The following is a 23,553-nucleotide window of genomic DNA, read 5'->3' on the forward strand; positions in this document are numbered from 1 at the left end:
TCCAGCCTCTACACACCATCTCTGTCCAACCCTACACTCCATGTGGGGATATAATCAACCCACCCATCCCTACACTACAAGTAGTACCAATGCAAAGACAAAAAGTGAGTTGGCGGTGAAATTGCCAGAATTTGGCTTAAAGACTTTCAGTACACTTCCTCTGAATAACAACCCCCAACCCAATGCAATGCAACATACAATGGATGATATGCTATTATGCAATTTCAGTACGTATATTCGGTTAAGATATTAACATGCTCAGTACAGATATCATTCAGTTAATTTCACACATTTAGTGGTTTAAGTAGCGCTTACCGACCTTACAGTAGGTTCACAATCGACTTGGGTGACCCGTGCAACCTTGAAACATTCCAGTAAAAATTGGTCCACACGCCCATGTGTGCCTGTGTGGCCCACTCGGCCCAAATTGGCCTTCGCCGTGTGATCCATTTTTAATGTAACCCATGCTAGCTAAATATTCATATATGTTTTCACTATTTCCTTATATGTTCATTCAAAGCTGTCTACTTGAGTCATTGCCCCTAAATTATTTATATCTTGAGCTACAGAATTCTAAATTAAGATCCGCTTAATGTTTTCGATACTAGACTCAAATACATTTCTACTATAAAATTTTTAGACTTTATAGTTTATCAACTAAGTACAGTAAAATCTTAAAATCTATCCCGATTCTGCTATTTGACAACTTCAACCTTTCCTTACTAAAAATTATTTATCTCTTAGTATGAAATTTGGATGATGTTTCTCTTTAAATAGACTCGTTAAGGATTTAAACATATAAATTTAAGCCCCTAATTATTTTTTAAAAATTTTTGATGATATTTCCGAAGTCAGAATAGGGGAACTTGAACCCATTCTGAACTTGTCTCACAAAATTCATTATACCTCATAACTTACAATTTCATTGCTTACACTGTTTCTTCCATGAAAAACTAGACTCAATAAAATTTAATTTAGTATTTTATTCAACCTCTAACTCAATTTCCACTATTTTTGATGATTTTTCAAAGTTAGATTACTATTGCTGTCCAAAACTATTTTAGTGCAGAATGTTGATTTCCAAGTTTATAACACCCTTATTTCCTTTCTTTACAATTTTTCGCAACATTTTCTCTTATTTCTCTTATTTCTCGACAGCAAGCAATTTTGGCTTTTCGCCAAATCCCATTTTCTACGTTTCGGGTACACACCTGGTATCGTTTCTGATGCGTAAGCACTCCTAAGCCTCCAGAACCTAAAAATCGTCTAACAAATCTCCAGATTAATCACTTAATTCGTCTTTAATCAACCAATTTTGGAAGGAACTCGACTAAAAACCTAACAAAACCCTTACCTGGCCTGAGTAAACCACGACTTCACACAATCACAGCGTCGATTCAAAACCACCAGCCCCTTGATTAACTCCTAAACATCAAAAAGGAATCCCCCTTTCAGAGATTAACCAAGAACAATTAACAATAGACAAAACTGTTACTTACCGAACACACGCAACCAACGATGAACAACCAAATCAATTGGAAAATAAAGAAATAAACGAAAAGGGAAAAATAATGGAAATTTCAGCAGCAACTAAGGGAAAGAATCGGCAGAGAAGGTAAAAAAGAAGAAGAAAACGATAGAAAAAGTTTGGGTAATTGGAGAAAAACCGAAACTCTACTTTTTTTCTACAACAAAAAAACAATCAAATTTTTTTCTGATAATCTCTCCTAAAATCACTCCCATTAACCCACTAAAACACAACTACTCAAAATTTTTCCCCAACACAACTCTTAGCCGAAATTGGAGCAAAAATATTTTCTCCATGCCATCACAGAGAATTGAACACAGGACCTCTTTCATACCAACACTTCACTTATCCACCAGACTAGCAGGCCCATTCTGTTAATTATTTGCCAACTTTTACTTAAAAGCCTATTGACCAAAGATAAATACCAAAATTTGCCCAAGTCCTGGCTTGAACTTGGGACCTCTCACACACTCAAAACACTTAACCACTGAAGCAGATACACAGTTGTGTTACACCTTCGAAAGAACAAAAATAAAATTTACGGGGCATTACAACTCTACCCCTCCTAAAAGAAAATTTCAGCCTCGAAATTTACCTAATCAAAACAAATAAGGATACTGCTAACGCATCGCATCCTCAGGCTTCGACTTGGCCTCCTCAGTGCTATGATTAAGCCATAGAACATTCACCAAAGAAATAGACTTCCTCCTCAGAACCTTTACGTCACGATCCAAAATCTGGACAGGCTCCTCCTCAAAGGTCAAGTCTGGCCTAACCTCAATCTCCTCAACAGGGACAATATGAGTAGGATCAAAGCGGTAACGCCTCAACATAGAGACATGGAACACATCATGGATACGATCCAACGCCGGAGGTAGCTCCAACTGATAAGCAACTGGTCCCACTCGCTTCAGAATACGGTAAGGTCCAATAAACCTAAGGCTCAACTTGCCCTAACGACCAAACCTCAGTACCTTCTGCCATGGTGAGACCTCGAGAAAAATGAAGTCCCCCACAGGATACTCGGTCTCATGCCTCTTCAAATCCGCATAAGATTTTTGCCTATCAGAAGCTGCTTTCAAATGATCCTGAATCAATCCAACCTTAACCTCTGTCTCAGAGACCAACTCAGGACCCAGAACACGTCACTCACCTAACTCAATCCAATATAAATGAGTGAGACACTTATAATCGTACAGTGCCTCGTAAGGTGCCATCTGGATGCTAGACTGGAAGCTATTATTATAGGCAAACTCAGCTAACAGCAAATAATCCTCCCAACTGCCTCGGAAATCAATACCACAGCTCCTCAACATATCCTCCGGTACCTGAATCACCCTCTCTGACTGACCAGCGATCTAAGGATAGAACGCAGTACTAAAGTCCAACCTTGAACCCAGAGTCTTATACACCTTTTCCAAAATTGAGACATGAAAAGAGGATCCCTATCAGAGATGATCAAAACTGGTACCCCATGCAGTCTCACTATCTCAGAAATATAGAGCTTCGCCAGCTTTTGCAAAGAATAATTTTTCCTAACTGAGATGAAGTGTGTAGACTTAGTCAATCGATCCATGATGACCCATACTGAATCTTTCTTAGTGGGTGTTAAAGGCAACCCACTAACGAAATCCATTGTTTTTGGCTCTCACTTCTATAGCAGAATCTTAATCGGCTGCAGTAATCTCAAAGGCAACTAATGCTCAGCCTTAACCTGCTGGTAAGTCAGGCATCTAGCCACAAAATCCGTAACCTCTCGCTTCAACCCTAGCCACCAATACAACTCTCGAAGATCTCGATACATCTTATTTCCACCAGGCTGCATAGAATAAGGGCTACTATGCGACTCTCTCAAAATAGACTGCCTCAAGTCCGAATCATTCGGCACACATATCTGGCCTCGGAAACACAACACACCCTCAGAGTTCAACCCAAAGTCCGTAGTGCTACAACTCTCAATCTGTTGGAACCGAAGACCCAAAGAATTATCCTCCAACTGTCTACCCTTAATCTGCTCGATCCAAGTTGGCTTGACTTGAAGCTCAGCCAACAAACTCCCATCGTCGAACAAGCTAAGTCGAGCGAACATCGCTCTCAGATCAGTCATAGCCCTACGGCTCAATGCCTCGAACACTACATTGGTCTTCCGAGGATGGTACTCAATGGTACAGTCGTAATCCTTAAGCAGCTCAACCCATCTTCGCTACCTTAGATTCAGCTCCTTCTGAGTAAGGAGATACTTGAGGCTTTTGTGATCAATGTAGATGATACCTTTCTCACCATACAGATAATACCTCCAGATTTTCCATTCAAAGACTACGACGACCAACTCCAAATTGTGCGTCAGATAGTTCACCTTGTGTATCTTAAACTGGCGAGACGCATATACAACCACCTTACGATCCTGCATCAACACACATCCCAAACCGACATGTGATGCATCACTATAAACTATGAACTCCTTTCCAGGTTTAGGCTGTACCAAAATAGGAGCCTCAGTCAGTACAGTTTTAAGCTTCTCAAAGCTCTCTTACTGTGCATTAGTCCAGTCAAATGGTACACCTTTCTATAGCAGCTTAGTCAAGGATGCTGCGATCAGTGAAAATCCTTCCACAAACTGTTGGTAATAACCAGCCAGCCCCAAAAAGTTGTGGATCTTAGACACATTCTTAGGTTTCTTCCAATCCAATACAGCCTCAATTTTTTGTGGATCGACTCGAATCCCCTCAGCAAACACCACATGATCCAGAAATGTTACTTTACATAACTAGAACTCGCACTTGCTGAACTTAGCATAGAGCTACTTTTCCCTCAAAATCTGAAGAACAATCCTAAGGTGCTCATCATGCTCATTTTCAGTCCTTGAATAAACCAATATGTCATCGATGAACACCACTACAAACCAATCTAGGTAATGCTGAAACACTCGGTTCATCAGATCCATGAAAGCTACCGATGCATTAGTCAGTCCAAATGGCATCACTAGGAACTCGTAGTGACCATAACGAGTCCTAAATGTCGTCTTATGCACATCAACCTCCTTAACCCCCAACTGATGATACCCAGAAAGCAAGTCTATTTTGGAGAACACAGACGCCCCTCGAAACTGGTCAAACAAATCATTAATCCTCAAAAGTGGATACTTGTTCTTCATAGTCAACTTATTTAGTTGTCGGTATTCGATACACATCCTCATAGATCCACCATTTTTCTCAACAAACAGTACTGGTTCTCCCCACGGGGACACACTAGAACGGATAAACCCACAATCCAATAACTCCTAAATTTGAGCCTTAAGCTCCATAAGCTCTTTTGGTGCCATTCGATAGGGAGCGATAGACACCGGACCTGTACCAGGGAAAAGCTCAATCTCAAACTCCACTTCCCAATTTGGAGGTAATCCTGGTAGCTCCTCAGGAAAGACATCCGAAAAATCCCTCACAGTTTTGATGTCTTTTACAGTAGAGTCCCCAGAAGCGGAAACACTTACGTAGGGCAAATACGCCTCACATCCCTTGTGAACCAGTTTCTTAGTTACCAGTGCAGAGATCACATTAGCTAAGTAATTCCTACGTTCCCTAATCACAACTACTTCATTACCCTCCTTAGTTCTCAATACGACCCTCTTAGTCGCACAGTCCAAACTAACACGATGCTTGACCAACCAGTCCATCCCCAATATCATATCGAACTCCCCAAATGGAAGCTCCATCAAATCAGCCAGAAATATCATTCCTTGAACCTCTAAAGGAACATCCCTGTACATTTTTCTAACTCTAACAGTTCGCCCTAGCGGGCTTAGCATAGCCACCTCACTAGAAGTACTCCCAACTAGAATCCCTAGGTTTTTGGAAACGGAACAGGCAACATAGGAATGCATAGATCCTATATCTATCAATGTTGTGTAAGGCACATCATAAATAAGAAACGTACCTGTGATGACATTCGGAGCATCTCTGTCCTTTCGGTGACGTGCAACATAAACTAAAGTAGGCTACCTCACCTTAGTCTGTCCAGCACCTCTGCTCGGTGCTTTCTGTCCACAACCCATGACATTACCACCCCTAGCCTGACCACGGCCTCTAGGTGGCTGTTATGCTACCCTCTGTGGCTCTACAGTACCAGTATCCTGAGCTTGCATCTGATCGGCCCTCAACGGACACTCCCTAATGCGATGATCCAATGATCCACACCTTAGACACGCCCCAGTCCTTTTCCAACACTCGCCCTAATGGCGTCTACCACAGTCGACACATGGTTGCGTCCAATGCAGATAACAAGGGCCCACTCTAATCGCCCATCACCGGCCTTTTCTTAGGCCTCTACACAGAACTCGAGGGCTCTGAATCCCTCTTATTCCTACTTCTCTCCCTATGACTGTTTTGGCGCTCAGCACTCTTAACCTCCCCGACGATCTTCGCCTTCTCAACCAATGAAGAAAAACCACGCTCCCTCTGCGGAGCTATCAAGACTTTCAAATTATCTCTGAGGTCATCCTTAAAGCGGACACAATGCTCATAATCAATCGCCACCATACCTCGCGAATAACGGATCAGTCGTAGGAATTTGGTCTCATACTCGGCCATTGATCGATCTCCCTGTGTTAGATTCAGGAACTCCCTCCTACAAGCATCCACACAACTAGCTCCTACATACTTTCCCTGGAAGGCGGTCTTAAAGAACGCCCAGGTCAGACGTTCGGGCTAAGTGCCCTCCTTAACAGTAAGCCACCTCTGATAAGCCTTATCACACAGCAGCGAGACTACACCCTTTAATTTCTACTCGGAGAAGCAATCCAGGTCATCCATGATCCTCTCCATGGCCTCAATCCAGTACTCGGCCACATTAGGGGCGACCCAGTGACAGCCCTGAAGAGTTTAGCTCTATTGAACTGGAGTTGTTCCGTAATCAACGCACGGCCCCTAGATCCAGTATTAGGCCCCGTGACCCTCTCCAATATCCTCAACATAGCCTAGGATAATGCACCATCCTCAGCCATGCGATCATGAGACTCAGTCTCAGTAGCAGGCGACACTGGCATCTCACTTGTGTCCAAATTCGGTATATTACCTAGGGAAGAGGACTCAGATCGAACCCCCTATGGCCTCTACCTCGGGCTTGAGTACCATGTCCACGAATATCTCATGCACTCATGTCTATTCAGATTTATCTGTATTATGAATTTTTATGCATCATTTTGAGTTTTAGTATTTATTAAGAGATGTTTTATGTTAAAAGTTTCAGTAATTCAGAGTGATTTTCGTAAATCACAGTCTCTATCAGTTTTGCTACAGTCTCAATATACACCATCTAGAGTGTTTTCACAGTATACTACTTACAGTAGTTTTAGAATATCCTAAAATATATCAGTTCCAGAGTATCATAGCATGTATCAGTTTCAGAACACTTACAGGATCGGCGCTGGAGACTTGGTGCACCACATACCCAGTAGAAATATTTCAACTCATTTAAAAACCAAATTTTCAAAAACCAAATTTAAAACCCATAATCAACAGTGGAGTTTTGTAACCTGGCTCTGGTACCACTAAATGTAACACCCCAAACCCAGCCTAGACATTATGGTCGTATCTGGCAATGTTACACGATAGTGTTTTTGAAACCTCGTTGTTACGTTGAAAACATTCCATGTTATTATCTTTAGTAAAACTTTGTTAGAACTTATGAAGTCATCTTTAATCATTTAAAAAATTTGTTTTGAAACTTCCCTCATTGCGGAGGCTTTAATAAAACAGTCTAAGTGATCATGCGTTTAGAAACTACTTTAACTTTTTGAAAATCGAATTTCCTACGACCAGCAGGTATAAATCCATAAAGAAAAATAAATAAACAAAAACGCAAAATTTCAAACCATAGTCCCAGAGGGTCCTTAAATTAAAAAACCAAATAATCAATAATAATCAAATCATAAAACTTAAATTGAAAACCATGATGTCCAAAATTTTATGTGGTCACTGCTGAGTCCTCCGTCGCACCGATCCGTCTAAATCTGGGGATTACCTATGCACATTAAACAAAAAGGGTGAGTTTATGTAAACTCGGTGTGTAATCCCGCAGAAACAAGCAAACAATCAGTATTCACAATGCACAGTTGAACAGTCTTGGCCTAAGCCCTTTTCAGAATCAGTGACAGTTTGGGCCTTAGCCCATCTCAGTACAGTGTCAAAAATGCAGTAGGGCCTTAGCCCATCACAGTATCAGTATAGTAATAGTTATGCAATAGCAAAATCCTACCCACCCAGCTTCTACACACCATCTCCGCTCAACCCTACACTCCATATGGGGATATAATCAACCCACTTATCCCTACACTCCAAGTAGTACCAAATGTGGCACAAAACAGTAGTTTGCATCTGAGCTGCCAGTAAATTAGGCTTAAAGCCTTTCAGTACACTTCCTCCGAATAACAACCCCCAAGCCAATGCAATGCAACCTACAATGGATGATATGCTGTTATGCAATTTCAGTACGTATATTCAGTTCAGACATTAACATGCTCAGTACAGATATCATTCAGTCAATTTCACACATTTAGGGGTTTAAGTAGCGCTTACCGACCTTACAGTAGGTTCACAGTCGACTTGGGCGACCCGTACAACTTTAGAAACATTTTGGTAAAAATGGGCCCACACGCCTGTGTTTGCCCATATGGGCCACTCGGCCAAAATTGGCATTGGCCGTGTGATCCATTTTTAATGTAACCCATGCTAGCTAAATATTCATATATGTTTTCACTATTTACTTATATGTTCATTCAAAGTTGTCTACTTGAGTCATTGTCCCTAAATTATTTATATCTTGAGCTACAGAATTCCAAATTAAGATCCACTTGATGTTTTCCAAACTAGACTCAAATACATTTCTACCATAAAATTTTTAGATTTTCTAGTTTATCAAATAAGTACAGTAAAATCTTCAAATCTATCACGATTCTGTTGTTTGACAGCTTTAAACTTTCCTTACTAAAAATTATTTATCTCTTAGTATTGAATTCAGATGATGTTTTGCTTTGTTTCTCTTAAAAATAGACTCGTTAAGGATTTAAATATATAAATTTAATCCCCTGATTATTTTTTTACAATTTTTGATGATTTTTCCAAAGTCAGAATAGGGGAACCCGAACCCATTCTGACTTTGTCTCACAAAATTCATTATATCTCATAACTTACAATTTCATTGCTTACACTGTTTTTTCCATTAAAAACTAAACTCAACAAAATTTAATTGGAAAATAAAGAAAGAAATGGAAGTAGAAAAAATAATGGAAATTTCGACAGCAACTAGAGGAAAGAATCGGTAGAGGAGGGAAAAAAGAAGAAAACGTCAGAAAAAGTTTAAGTGATTGGAGAGAAAATCGAAACTCTACTTTTTTTCTGCAACAAAAAGATAACCAAATTTTTTTCTGATAACCTCTCCCCCATTATCTCCTAAAATCACTCCCTATTAACCCACTAAAACACAACTACTCAGAATTTTGCCCCAACACAACTCTTAGCCGAAATTGGAGAAAAAATACTGTCTGCACGCCATCACAGAGAATTGAACACAGGACCTCCTTCACACCAACACTCCACTTATCCGCTAGACCAGCAGGCCCATTCTATTAATTATTTGCCAACTTTTACTTAAAAGCCTACTGACCAAGGATAGGGCTTATTCATAAAAATACCAAAATTTGCCCAAGCCCTGGCTTGAACTTGGGACCTCACACACACCCAGAACACTTAACCACTGAATTAGATACACAGTTGTGTCACACTTTTGCAAGAACAAAAAAAAATATGGGGCATTACATTGCCATTACCCATATCAATAATAGCTCTAGCAGTGGCTAAAAAGGGTCGACCTAAAATTAAAGGCACCTCAATATCCTCATTCATGTCAAGTATAACAAAATCAACAGGGAATATGAATTTATCTACTTTCACAAGTACATCTTCAATAATGCCCCTAGGATATTTAACAGATCTGTCAGCTAATTGAATACTCATCCTAGTGGGTTTGAGTTCCCGAGATGAAGTTGCTTGAACATTTTATAAGGCATCAAATTAATACTAGCACCCAAATTTTCCAATGCTTTTTCAATGTTTAAACTACCAATAAAGTAAGGAATAGTAACTTCATAGATCTTTCAGCTTAATGGGTAGTTTATTTTGGAGAATGGTTGAGCACTCCTCATTTAGTTCTACAGTGGATAACTCTTCTAACTTCCTTTTTTTTTAATAGCTTCTTTAAAAATTTTGCATATGTAGACATCTACGAAAAAGCTTCAACAAAAAGTAATTTAATATGTAATTGCTTAAAAATTTTAAGAAATTTACCAAATTGTTCATCCATGCGGTCTTTCTTCAACTTTGCTGGATATTGGATCGACGGTTTGTATGCTTTAAGCTCCTGTATTTGAATTTTTTCAGTTTTTGTCACCCATCGTCTTTCTCATCAATTTCTTGTTTCAACTTCTTCTCGGGCTCATACAGCACTTTCTCATTCTTTAATGTAACTACCTTCACATGCTCCTTTGGGTTTGGTTTAGTGTTGCTAGGTAAAATACCTTGTTTTCTTTTCGAAACCAATTTAGCAAGCTGTCCAATTTGATTTTCAAGTCCATGAATTGATGCTTGATGATTTTTCAAGCCTATCTCAATGTTTTGAATTCAAGTTTTAGAAACTGAAATAAATTTAGCAAGCATCTCTTCAAGGTTTGCTTTCTTTTCTTACTGATAAGACTATTGCAAACTCGGAGGGGATTGTGACCTTTGATTTCTTTGACCACCCCCAAGAAAAATTTGGATGATTCTTCCATCCTGCATTATAAGTATTGCTATAGGGTTATTTTGAGGTCGAAAATTATTACCCATAAAGTAGAATTGCTCATGCTCCATGTTAGACTTGCAAGGTGAATATTTTGAATTAATCATCCCCACTCCATTCACATCGCATTGCATCACTGGATTCACCTACTTAGAAAATTTTAAACCATCAATTTTCTTGCCAACATAGAATCTACATCAATATCAAAAACTCCGGCTGCCTTAACAGGTTTTACTCTCGTAACTTGCCATTGATAATTATTCAGTGTCATCTCCTTAATAAAGTCTTGAGTTACCTCAGATGTTTTGTTGTTCAATGTTCCTCCAGCTACTGCATCAATCATCTGCCTAGTTGAAGGGTTCAAACCATTGTAAAAAGTTTGAACTTGAAGCCACAAAGATAGTCCATGGTGAGGAAACCTTCTCAATAAATCCTTAAATCTCTCTCATGTATCATAAAGAGTTTCAATATCAAACTGAACAAAAGAAGAGATGTCGTTCCTCAACTTAGTTGTTTTTTCCGAAGGAAAATATTTTAACAAAAAATTTTCAGTCATTTGCGCCCAAGTAGTGATAAAACCTTGTGGCAATGAATTTAACCACTGTTTTGCATTGTTCCTTAATGAGAATGGGAACAACCATAATTGTATGGCATCATCAGTAACGCCATTAATCTTGAACATGTCGCAAATCTCTAAAAAGTTGGCCAAATGAGCATTCGTATCTTCATCTTGCAAACCATCAAACTAAACATATTGTTCCATCATCTAACTGTATTCGGCTTGATCTCAAAATTGTTCGCATTAATAGTCGGTGTAACAATACTCGATTCATCCCTAATTAGAATGGCTTAGCATAATCATACATAGTCCGAGGGGCAGGACGTGTATAAGGTAGCTGATTATTTTGATTATCACCCATCTCCACAGTAATATCCTTTTCCTCTTAATCGTCTATTGTATTATGTTGACTTTGTCTTGCTTCTCTAACCTCTCTACGATTTCTGCGAGTAGTCTTTTCAATCTCACTATAAAAAAGTAATGGATCCAATGGGTTTCATCTAGTTATAAACCAAAAGAACCTGCCAGAAGCAAACAAACAAAAAAATAGAATGTAAAAATTAAATAAAAATAAAAATATTAAAATAAAAAAAGGCTAAATTAATAGAAATAAAGTTTTCCTTATATTTCAGTCCCCGGCAACAGCGCCAAAAACTTGATGTCCTTGAAACTAACTAAAAATTTGACAAAGGCAAGTGCACCTATAAATTAATAGTATAGCTACGGTGAGCACAGATATCGACAAATTGAAGTGATAGATTAAAAACTAAAATTAACTAATTAAATTAACTAAAGAACACAACAAAGAACAAATCAGGAAAATAATCGAGAAAACAATCAAGAAACAAAACAATACCCAAGAGAGAATCCACCTAGTCTTCATCTGTCATTATCAATTTTAATTGAACAATTTCTTCACTTAGTGTCCTGATCCGTAGAAATCCCTAAATTATACTAAAATCTCTTTTGAGAGTAAGAGTAATTGACCCTAGGTTGATTAAATTGAATTTTCTTTCTAATTAAAACCCCTATTATCGCATTAACTCGATCTATGGATCCCCTTATTAGATTTGACTCTAATCTAGTAAATTTATGTCACCCTATTTCTAGGATTGCATGCAACTCCACTCAATTATGCTAGATCTACTCTTAAACAGGAACGTTTCCTCCTCTATTCAAGCACATCAAACATGGATTAATAGTCTGAAAATATTAAACCAAGAATTAAGCACACAAAATTGAGAACAAGATCCAAATATTTATTACATAAAACAGAAATCAAAAGACGAAATTCATCATAGGGTTCATCTCCCCTAAGTATTTCGAAAATTAGTTCATAATTGCAAATAAAAACATCTCAAAGACAGTATAACCACAATAAACAAGAAAACTCATAATAAACTTCCAACAAATCAAAAGGAGATCTTCAATCTTGAAGGAAATCTACTTTAGAGTCGTCTTCAATGGTGTTTTTTCGAGTTGTCTTCTTGAGTATTCTCTGACAGCTTTTTCCCCTCTTCTTATATTTGGTATATATAGGTCTTAGAATGCCTGAAAAACCTAAAAATTGCATTTTTTCATGTTTTCAGAATGCAATTCGCGAAATCCACATGGTTTGGCAAATGGACGTGTATCCAGCCCATGTGGAATAGCCTAGCCTGTGTGACTCTTGAAACTTGCTCCTATTTTTTAATTTTCGCTCATTTTACTCCCTAATGCTCTCCTAAGTATAGAAACATGAATTTAAAGGATTAAGAGCCTACAATTCACCATTTTAAATCGAATAATCATCCAAAAATGCATTAAGAATAAGGCAGAAACATATTACTTTTAACATTTATCACTTAACCGATCACGCTTTGGCGCATCTCATCGTCTTGGTAGCGACTCTATTACGTGAGTCCACTTACTACTTTTCTGGGCGTCCTTTCCTAATAACGTCTTGCATCAGGTTTCATTGCAAACTACGCCCCTACATATACATCAAAAGTCTTAGTATTTTTATTTACTCATAAAGTTCATAGCTCATGATTTATTAGGCCTTATACTTAACTTAGAAGAGCTTTCCTATCTTTCCTTGGTTCTGCTCTCCCGATGAAAAAGATATCTTTCTTGTCTTAAATGTTTTGACTTCTCCCTTGACTTTAATAGGACTCAATAATCGTCACATCAGTCATTTGGTGGCCTTATCCAAATCTTATGAATTCCAAAAACTAATCAAGTACTCTATTTTAGTTTTTAACTATCTTAGTTCTCATTTGGTTACTTTCTAACTATCTTTTTCCTTATATCTTGACTGACTCAAAGCCATCGTTACTAATTACCATCATTGTTGACATAAACTTTTCAAAACAAGATTTATTTCTTCATTACCTATAAAAGACTCTGCTCATTCCATTCACACCAATCAAAGGCTTTTGGGGTGAATTTTCCCTTATCAGGCTTACTTATTTGATTATTACGTGCTAACCCGGTGTTCGCCAAATCTATAGGTGTCACGAGCGCACCAAGATGGTTCCTATCGTTAGACTAGCTTTAACACTATCGTTTTCCCACTTATATTATCTGACCCATTCTCTGAACAATATTGAGATATTAATATTCCGCTAGGCGAGATGTTACAAAGCATGTGTTAGGAATATTAAAAACACAACAACCTAGACATGTTAAGACACATTAAAAAGATGTAATAAAAAAGATATAAATTAAATAACATGAAGGCTATTAAAAAAACTTAAATTTAAAAAAGCTATAGAATTAAAAATACTAAATAAGATGGACGATTTGGGCGTTAAAAGCCCACATGCAAAATGTTGCATGGGCTTGGAATGTTATCATCTTGAATTTGGGCCCTTCACGCTTGGTCGAATCTCAAGTCTTTTTAACTGAATCACATGACGTGACCTACATCACGTCAGTATACGACTTCTGTAGTATGTAGCATCATTCACAATAGTGGAATTCATAGCTCAAGACTTGGGTAAATGATATCTTCTCATTAGTATTAAATGATAGATTAAAAGTAAACTTGGTCACGGGTCGTTTCTCTTTATGATAAATAACTTAATTACTATATGATAGTAATTGAATTTTCATTAAGAAAGATGTCATAGTTACCATAAGATAAAATAGGATCATATTTGGAGAACAAGTTTATCCTAAAGAGATTAAAGATACCCTATGAGGGTAACACACTTATGACAATGTTATTAAACATGTGTTGATTGAGCTACTTTCGTAATGGTATGTGTAACACCCATAACTGCTTCTGTTGCCAGATTAGGGCTACAAAGTATCACTGTACATTTTAGAACATTCAATAACAATACCATCCAGTTCACTAGAATAATTAACAATATTTTTTTAAATAATTCAAATCGAAGTAAACATACACTTATGGAAGCCTTAAAATTAGTTTGGGAACAATCAGGGATCAATTTGAAATAAATTAAAATATTTAGGGAAAATTTGAAAAATTTTTAAAACAAGGGTCACACGACCATGTGCCCAAGCCATGTGACATGATCCAAACCATGTGGTGTCGGGCACGACCATGTCGCTACCCATGTGCCAGATCGTGTGCTAGCACGTGTAACATTGATGTTGGGTTACACAGCTGTGTCACAGGCCATGTGTCAGCTCGTGTGAAAACCACACCTAAGCACGCTCAGGGCATACGCCTGTGTGGGTAGCCCGTGTGAGATACACAACTATGTGACAGCCCATGTCCCAGACTGTGTGTACCCAAAATTTACCTAAATCATGTTCCTTTCTTCATCCATATGTCTAAGTACTTAAACATATTCAAACATACAATCCCATAGGTCATTAAACACCTTCAAATACATTTAACTCCTGTAAACACAATCAATCTAAGTGTCTAACCAATGTGCCATCATTGACACCACAATATTTCACAACAATTTACTTTCATAGTTGTATATACAAGTCACAACTTACACATCAAAATCTTACCTCCATTTCATTTCATTTCATACCATAACTCAACATAATATCATTGTGTTTCATGCTTGACCAACAACTCAACTTAGGTGAAACATGCATATTTTCATAGTTATTCAAATACAACATCACAAGCTCAAGTGTAAACTTGCACAAAATCAAGAACTAATACCACATCTCAAAAAAGGGTCCTATTACATTGCATATAAGCCATACAAAATTAAAATCAACCAAAGATTCCTGGATAGTGTGATTTCTCATGTTAATCTGATCTTCTGAGTCCACAAAAAACATAATCTACAAAAATAAATCAAATACAAGTAAGCTTACATAAAGTTCAGTAAGTTCGCCGATTGAACGGTAATGCTTATCAAATCAAACATAAATAATAATTCAAATAAAGATTAATGAAAAGAGTTTCTTTTAATCACAACTTCCATCAAATGAATAATATTCAGAGCTTTATTTCAGTGTTCGTGTCCAATCATTGGTACAGAAAATCTTATTCACTATAATCAATGGATAATGCTCGTTTGAGTAAGCATTCAGTATAATTAGTGGATATTGCTCGTTTGAGCAACTATTCGATAGAATCAGTAAATATTGCTCGTTTGAGCACTTCAGTAGAGTCAATAGACATTGTTCGTTTTAGAACATTTAGTAGGATCAGTAGATATTTCTTGTTGAGCAGGTTCAGTAGAATCATTAGATATTGCTCGTTTGAGCACTTCAGTAGAATCAGTAGACATTGCTCGTTTGAGCACATTTAGTAGGATTAGTAGATAATGCTCGTTGAGCACTTTTAGTAGAATCAGTAGATATTTCTCGTTTGAGCACTTTCATTAGAATCAGTAGACATTGCTCATTGAGCACTTTTAGTAGTATCAGTAGATATTGCTCGTTTGAGCACTTTCAGTAGAATAAGTAGATATTGCTCGTTTGAGCACTTTTAGTAGAATCAGTATTCCATTTTTTTTATTTTACAAGATCATACCATTATAAAATATAACATTTAATAAAATTATATTAACAAACAATATAAAAATCATTAGAAGTATAAATAAACATACGAACTTACACGATTGATTTGTAGAACGGCTAAGAGTATCTCAGTCAATGATTGACGTTATTTCAATAAATTATTTCTATTTCAATTACACAAATCAATATAATTCAACATTATGCAGTTAGGTTTATATAATACATTTATAAATGTACTAAAGTTAAATCGAACGAACTTACCTAACTAAATTGTAGCAATGACAAAGGTACAAGGACTATTCAATAATTTTTCTTTTCCTCAATTTTTCACTCGTTCTTGATCTAAAATAGTATTTTCATTCAATTAAATAATTCCAATACTAAAATTAACTCATTTTATGCAATTAAGTCCTTTGAGGCATTTTTACGAAATTACCCCCGATATTTCAGTTTATGCAATTTAGTCTTTAAGCTCAAACTTACAATTTAACCAATTTTAACTAAATTTAGTTTCAGCCGAATATGTAGCACTCCACTAAAGTCCATACTTGTTGTTATTTCACATCAAGTCCTTGTAATTTTATCATTTTAAAAATTTAGTCCTTAAACATTAAAATTACTAAACATTACTTTACAAAATAGTCCTATCTAACAACCAAAATTAATAATTTACCAAAAAAAATTCAAGAACAACTTAAATTCATCAATGGAATAATCCACAATGTTTAATAGTATTATAAATTAGTCCTTTAGTTAGCTAGATTAAGCTAATACGAGCTGAAAAACATAAAAATTACTAAAAACGGACGAGATTTACTCACCAAATTAAAGAAATCTAGCTTGGCCGAAGCTTGCTCTTCTCTTCCATGGTGTATTTGGTTCTCCACCAAGAAGAAGAAAGGAAATTCATGATATTATTATTTATTTCTTTAATTTTTTAACTTACTTTTAACTTTTTACAAATTTAACCTTTTAATAAAACTTATAAAATTACTAAAGCATGTCCATAAATGTCCATAATATATAAATATGGTAAAATTACAATCTAAGGAAGGTTTAATTGCACAATAGGTCCTTCAATTCTTTTTAAATTCCATCTAAACAAACTTAATTTCAATTTAGCCCTAAACTAATTAGGACTAAAAGAGCAAATAGCTCAAAAGTTAGTGGATTAATCATATCCACCACCGCTTGGACATTTTGACCATGGTTTAGTTACCATTTTGGTCCCTTTACTATTTTAAATATATAGCAATTAACTTTTACCTTTTTTACAAATTAATCCTTTTACAGTAATTAAGCAATAAATCGTCAAAATTACCGAACCAAACTTCAATTCACATATAATACGACTTTTTAAATATCTAATAAAAATATTTATGGCTTTAAATTACGGAAACGATGTCCTAATACCTTGTTTTCAATAACCACATGCCTTTTGAACCGAATCACTTATACTAACTTTTAATTAAATTAGTTAAAATCCTCAAATCAAAGTTCATTATAAAAATTATTATTGACTCGTATAATTTAAATACTAATTATACGAACTTACTCATTGGACTTGTGGTCCCGAAACCACTATTTTCGACACCACTAAAAAACGGGTTATTACAGTATGTCATTGGGGAGAGCTCAATCAAGATACTACAGTTGAATGACTTCGTGACTAAATGAGTTTATAGTTAATAGGCAAAAATTTAGAACTTAATTATAAATCATTTGAGTCCTAATTACATATGTCCAATCGATCCATCCGCTAGCTCGTTGAACCTAGAAATGTATTGCATGATGAATCAAATAAACAAAAATGAATAGAAATGATAAAGATAAAGAAATGGGTTATATTCAGAAATGAATGTGGTTTCTCACATAGTATGGAAATGACTGAGAATTAATTTAAGTTTTTCGAATCATTATTTAATTAAATAATTGAAGTTCAAAAATAAAATTAAATTAATTGGTTATTGTGAATCCGTTTGAATGTAAAAAATTAAACATATTTTCTCATAGATTCTTTTATGGTAAAGTTGTCATGATTTTAATGAATAATAATCAGGTTGAGAATATTATTTAACTGAGAAATTAATTAATTAATTAATTTAATTCAAACATGTATTTGGTTAGATTGAATTATAAAGTGTTGGGTTAAAAGTTCAGGAAGCACATATAATTGGACCCAATACAAGAGAGACCCGAATCCTCATCATAATACATATGAAAGGAAGCGCACCCTATTAGCCTCTCTCTCTCCTAGTTTAACTAGGGGATTGTATTTCTATTAAATAGACATTAAATGGATTCTACTAATTCAACTAGGGCTTTACTTCCTCTCCCTATAAATAGATGACATCGATATGGCTAAAAACACAATAAGTTACACACAACTTTGAGATATTATTATTCTACCCAAAAATAGTGAGAATTTATTTCTAAGTATAAATTATATTTTCCGGGAATAACACTTTTATTGGTTTCTATTATAGAGAGAGTTTTAATTTCCCAGTGAAAGTAAAGTAAATAATTTCTAGTTTTGTGTTTGATTCAAATTTGTTTGAGTTCACATTCGAAGTAGTTTTGTAATGCCCCAAATTCAAGGTTATCAGAATAGTGGTTTCGTAACCACAAATCTGATTTAAAGAGAAATTTATTTTAATATTTTTGCATGAATATTGGTATGATAGGAAAATCATATGAAAATATCGATAGAAAAATTTTACCGATTTAGTGGTTAGTTAGAAAAAGAAAGTATTGAAGAAATTGGGTAAAAATAAGGTATTGAGACATCGATCTCGTAAAATTGAGTCAAAAATATTTTTATAAATATTTATTAAGTGTTACTAATATGGTATTAAAATTTCGTTAGAAAATTTTAATGTTTGGGTAGTCAATTAAGTGAAAAGGACTAAATTGAAAAAGGTGTAAAAGTTACTAGAAGGGTTAAATAGCTCAATTGTTAAATGAGGAGGGACATAAATTGAAAATAACCCCAAAAGGATATATTTTGGGCGGCAAACCCGAGAAAAATCAGGAGAATTGAAGAATTAAGGGTAAAATTGGAATATTGCAAAATTTGCTTTAAAAGTTAGGACTAAAGTGGAATTATCTAGATTCCTCTTTATTTTTCTGCATTCCCATCAGCCAAAAATGTCCTAAGGGTTTCATCAAGCTGGTTTTTCATAATTTTTGCACCAAGTGAGTTAATCCTTGCCTTTTTCTTGTAATTTTTATGTTTCTAAGACTTTTACAACTAGGTCCTATTACTAAATTCATTAGTTTTTGATTTTATGAATGAATTTGAAAGTTTCTATGAATATGTGCTGGAATTTTATGATGAAATAGGATGAAATTGAAGCTTTAATTTGTTTATGAGATGATTTTATTAGGTAATTTCAATAGAAATTGATTTGTAGGACTTAATTGTAAAAAAGTTTGGATTAAAGTCTAGTGCTAAAATTCTGATTTCCAAAGCTTATAAAGTAGTTTAAAGTGATGGGATAAAGTGTTAATTGAGAAAAATCAGCTCAATTGAGAGGTTAATTGAGCAGGGATAAAATTATCATTTATTGAAAGTTTAGGGAAAAATGGTAATTAACATCATACACTAAAACAGTTTTGGACAACAGCAGTACTCTAACTTTGAAAAATCACCAAAAATTGTATAGATCGAATTAGAGGATTAATAAAATATTAAATTAAATCTTATTGAGTCTAGTTTCTTATAAAAGAAACGGTGTAAGCAATGAAATTGTAAATCATGAGATATAATAGATTTTTTGAGACAAGGTCAGAATGAATTCGGGTTCCCCTGTTCTGACTTTGGAAAATCATTAAAAATTGTACAAAAATTATTATGAGTCTATTTTCATAAGAAACAAACGGAAACATCATCCAAATTCTGTACAATGAGATAATTAATATTTAGTGAAGAGGGGTCGGAACTGTCAAACAATGAAACAGGGGAAACTTCAAAGAATAAACTGTACTTGTTGGCTAAACAAAAAATTCTGAAAATTTTATGGTAATAAGATATGTGAGACTAATTTCAGGGAAAATTAACGGATCTTAATTTGGAGTTCCGTAGCTCAAGATATAAATAATTTAGTGACTGTGACTCAGTGAGACAGCTTCGAATGCACTATAAATAATAGTGGAATTATAGAGAATGTTACATATGAACATGAAATGTACTAGATTGATGATTAAATTTATTTATTTAGATCTGGAAAATTCAAATACGAAGCAAGATCGAGGAAAAGAAAAAGTTCGAGATTAGTAGACTTTTGGTTACGAACAAGTGTCGAGGTAAGTTCGTGTAACTTGAATTTTATTCTTAAATGCTTAAAATGTTTGTTATTGATGTGAAAATGAGTTGGATGTTTATTGTATGATAATTGATGAAGTATTGATATTCTTGATGAAAAGAGAAAATAAATCCCAGTTGAATGGAAGGAAAATTCGATGGATCTCTGAAAAGGAATTGACAGTAAAAAGGATCTAGCCCGGACGGGTGATCCTATCCTGATATAGCCCTCCCGAAGAATATGTGGAAAATGGATTTAGCCCGGACGGGTAATCCGAATTAGGTCTGAATTTAGCTTTGACTGTAATTGGATCCAAGCTCATTAGAGTAATTGTCGTTGCAGGATTTAGCCTTGGACTGGTAATCCCGACAATACTCTATGAGTTTATATTACAGGGGATTTAGCCTGGACTGGTAATCCCGCTGTAAGGATGAGGTTCGCGGGAGTGTGCTCTATGAAATGGAAATGTGCGCACATGAATATGAATTGACGGACCCGGATTTGTACACTTAGGTGTACCCCTGAAAATCCATCGAAATTCCAAGTAGTTCAACGGGATAAATATGGAAAAATAACAAGGAAATGGAAATCATGAAATTGATGAGCTCATCAATCACGTTATAAATTATTGATACATGGAAATTATTAGACTAATTTGAATGTTGAGTTTGTGCATGATAGGGGAATAATGCATTGAATGGATGTATGAATGTGTATTGCATTGTATTGAAAATATTAGGTAAGTATAATTCTTGTTACATGAGCTTACTAAGCACAAAGTTCTTACCCCATGTTCCTTTTCCCCTGTTTTGTAGTGTTAAGAGCTCAGAGGTCGAATTTGGTCGGAGACGCATCACACTATCAACCTCAAGATCTCGGTATATAAAGAAACTTTATTTTGGAAATCAATGGCATGTATAAGCTAGTAAAGTAGATGTTAATGTGAAATGAATGTATAGTTAACCATTGGTATGGCTAACAAATTTTAGTTTTGGTATGTGATGAGATTATCTTATGAATATGATAAATCTATCTTAAAAATATATTGAAATGGATTGGTTGTGCCGGATTGGTCTCGGTTTAAAATTTGCAGGGAAGATTAGAGATTTATAAAGAGGTTATATTGAATTTAAAAAAAATAAAAAAAATAAAAATAAAAATATTTATTCGATAAAATCTGGTAATGCCTCATACTCTATTTCGGCGACGAATACGGGTAGGGGGTATTACAAGTTCATGGTATGAGAATAACTGATAAGGTCGTTCGGTTGAAAGCCGGGAACGAAAATGATCCATCTAACCCAAAACACAAGTGCGATTTCGGGAAAAGTTTATTACTATAAATATCACAGACCGACTCGGTTTTTAAATTTTTAATTTTTCACTGTGTAAGAAAATTGTTTTCGAATAAGATTTTTTCCAACAATTAGTATTAAAGTAAGATTACGCTATGTTTATATTATAAACTGATATTGAATTTTTTTTCTCTTCTTCATGTGTGATTGATTTTTATAAGATGTGACATTCGTTTAATTATTAGCATGTTTAGGGATATGTATTTGAATGAATGTATGTTATTATTTTATTATTTATATGATAAAATAAATTTTCCAAAGTGCAATTATTATTAATTTCCAGGTATGTAATTAGATTGTGGACTATCATCTCTACACAAGATTTTTTTTTATTTTAGCATAATTTATGTGAGCAGGAAGAGGACATAAGACTTATGTAACCAATATTTCTAGTGGAACCCGTAGAACTAAAACGTATCTAAGCTCTTCGAGACGACGCAAACCTGACCTAACGAAATTGACAAAAGATCGACAGTGGTCAGGCAACGGAGGCTGCTAGTGGTGATCGACAATAGGGGCTAGTGATGGCAGATGGTAGCGGTGACAAAACGACGATGACAGCGACATGAACCGATACACAGTGAAAGTCCGTGGTGGCAAAATAGAAGACCCAAAGTATGTTTTGGGATGACTTTTGTAATTCTTATTGTTTTTCTAAGATGGAATCATGGAAACTTTGACTGATCAGAGTCATTTAAATTTTATGCTTTTATTTATGATAGCCTAATGATATTTATTTGATTGTTAGTGTATTTTCAAACATATGTATGATAACCATGCCATATAGTTTAGGGAAAGAATGCCCTATGTACTTGTCATGCATTTATTAATCATTCATGATTGAAATTGAATATTAAAAACCTTACATGTTTTTAAAAGACTGAGTGGGAGAATATTAAAAACCTTTTGTAATGACATAACAATTTAATTACCCCACGGTAGGATTGCAATGCGGATCTCACTGAGGAAATTTCTTGAAAGTAAAAAGAATTATCTTGTAATTGTATGCTAGTTGGTCGAGCACGTTGTAGGTATTATAATGCGATATAACAAGAAGTTTTCTTCAAATAAGACAACTAATCACAGCATGTCACTTAATGAGATTGTCCCACAATAACTCATTTGTGACACATGATGTGATAGGTGTTGAGTTGATGGTTATAATCTTAAGATCTTCTTGTTAAGTAACTTCCCATGAAGCTCTATTTAAGTTAAAATGATGGCCAAATGTTAAACGATTACTACGAATGTTTAAAGAATTAGGGTTATATACTAATTGGATGGAAATCCATATTCTTACTAGTGATTAAGATTACCCCACGGTTAGTTGATTCAATAGGTGTAGGAATTATCATTGCAATGGCTTACAAATGTTTTCAAGGTTTAATGTAAGACGCATGCATAACTTAATGCATAACGTAAGTTGCAAAATGTTTTCAAAATATTTTCTTAATACAAAGATATTAATGAATGAACATTTTATTTCCAGTTCCAAAATGATACCTACTCCTTTATTAAATACTCACTAAGAACAAACTGAACGGAAATAACTATAAGGAATGGAAAAGGAACTTGATGATTGTCCTAAGCTATGAGAAACTAAAAAAAGACCTTGATAATAAATGCCTTCCACCCACTAAAGTTGAGGCTAGAAAACACCAGGAGGTGTTTGATGAGTTAGCTCGTTGCTATATGCTGGCAAGCGTGACCAACACCCTTTTGTAAGAAATTGGAAAGCTGTAAGACTACCAAAGTGACTCTAGATAAACTAAATGACATGTTTAGAGGCCAAGTTGCCTTGTCTTGACATTCGACTATAACTAGTTTGATAATGTCCAACAAAAGCCCGACACCCCAGTCAAAGACCATATAATTACTCTTATGGGATACTTCGTCGAGGCTGCAAATAATGAGGTCAATCTAGACCACAACACACAAATAGAGATGGTGTTCAAAAGCTTGTCCAAGGATTTTGTAGGCTTTAAGATTTCATATAACCTAGTGAACAAGAATTTGATGCTTACACAACTCATT

The 23,553-nt window shown here is 35.2% G+C and overlaps 1 protein-coding gene and 1 non-coding gene across 2 annotated transcripts; one reads left to right on the plus strand and one right to left on the minus strand.

The window, feature by feature from the left end:
* Positions 1 to 3,224: 3,224 nt before the first annotated feature.
* LOC128039954 (uncharacterized) lies at positions 3,225 to 3,635 on the minus strand. The gene has a single exon (XM_052628894.1). The coding sequence runs from the start codon at positions 3,633 to 3,635 to the stop codon at positions 3,225 to 3,227; it is 411 nt and encodes a 136-aa protein (XP_052484854.1).
* Positions 3,636 to 10,758: 7,123 nt separating this feature from the next.
* Positions 10,759 to 10,865, plus strand: LOC128040080 (small nucleolar RNA R71). Its single transcript, XR_008194739.1, has one exon. It is a non-coding gene; the product is annotated as a small nucleolar RNA R71 (small nucleolar RNA).
* Positions 10,866 to 23,553: the final 12,688 nt, after the last annotated feature.

This window comes from Gossypium raimondii, chromosome 3 (genome assembly GCF_025698545.1).
Source record: "Gossypium raimondii isolate GPD5lz chromosome 3, ASM2569854v1, whole genome shotgun sequence".
Taxonomy (NCBI): Eukaryota; Viridiplantae; Streptophyta; class Magnoliopsida; order Malvales; family Malvaceae; genus Gossypium; species Gossypium raimondii.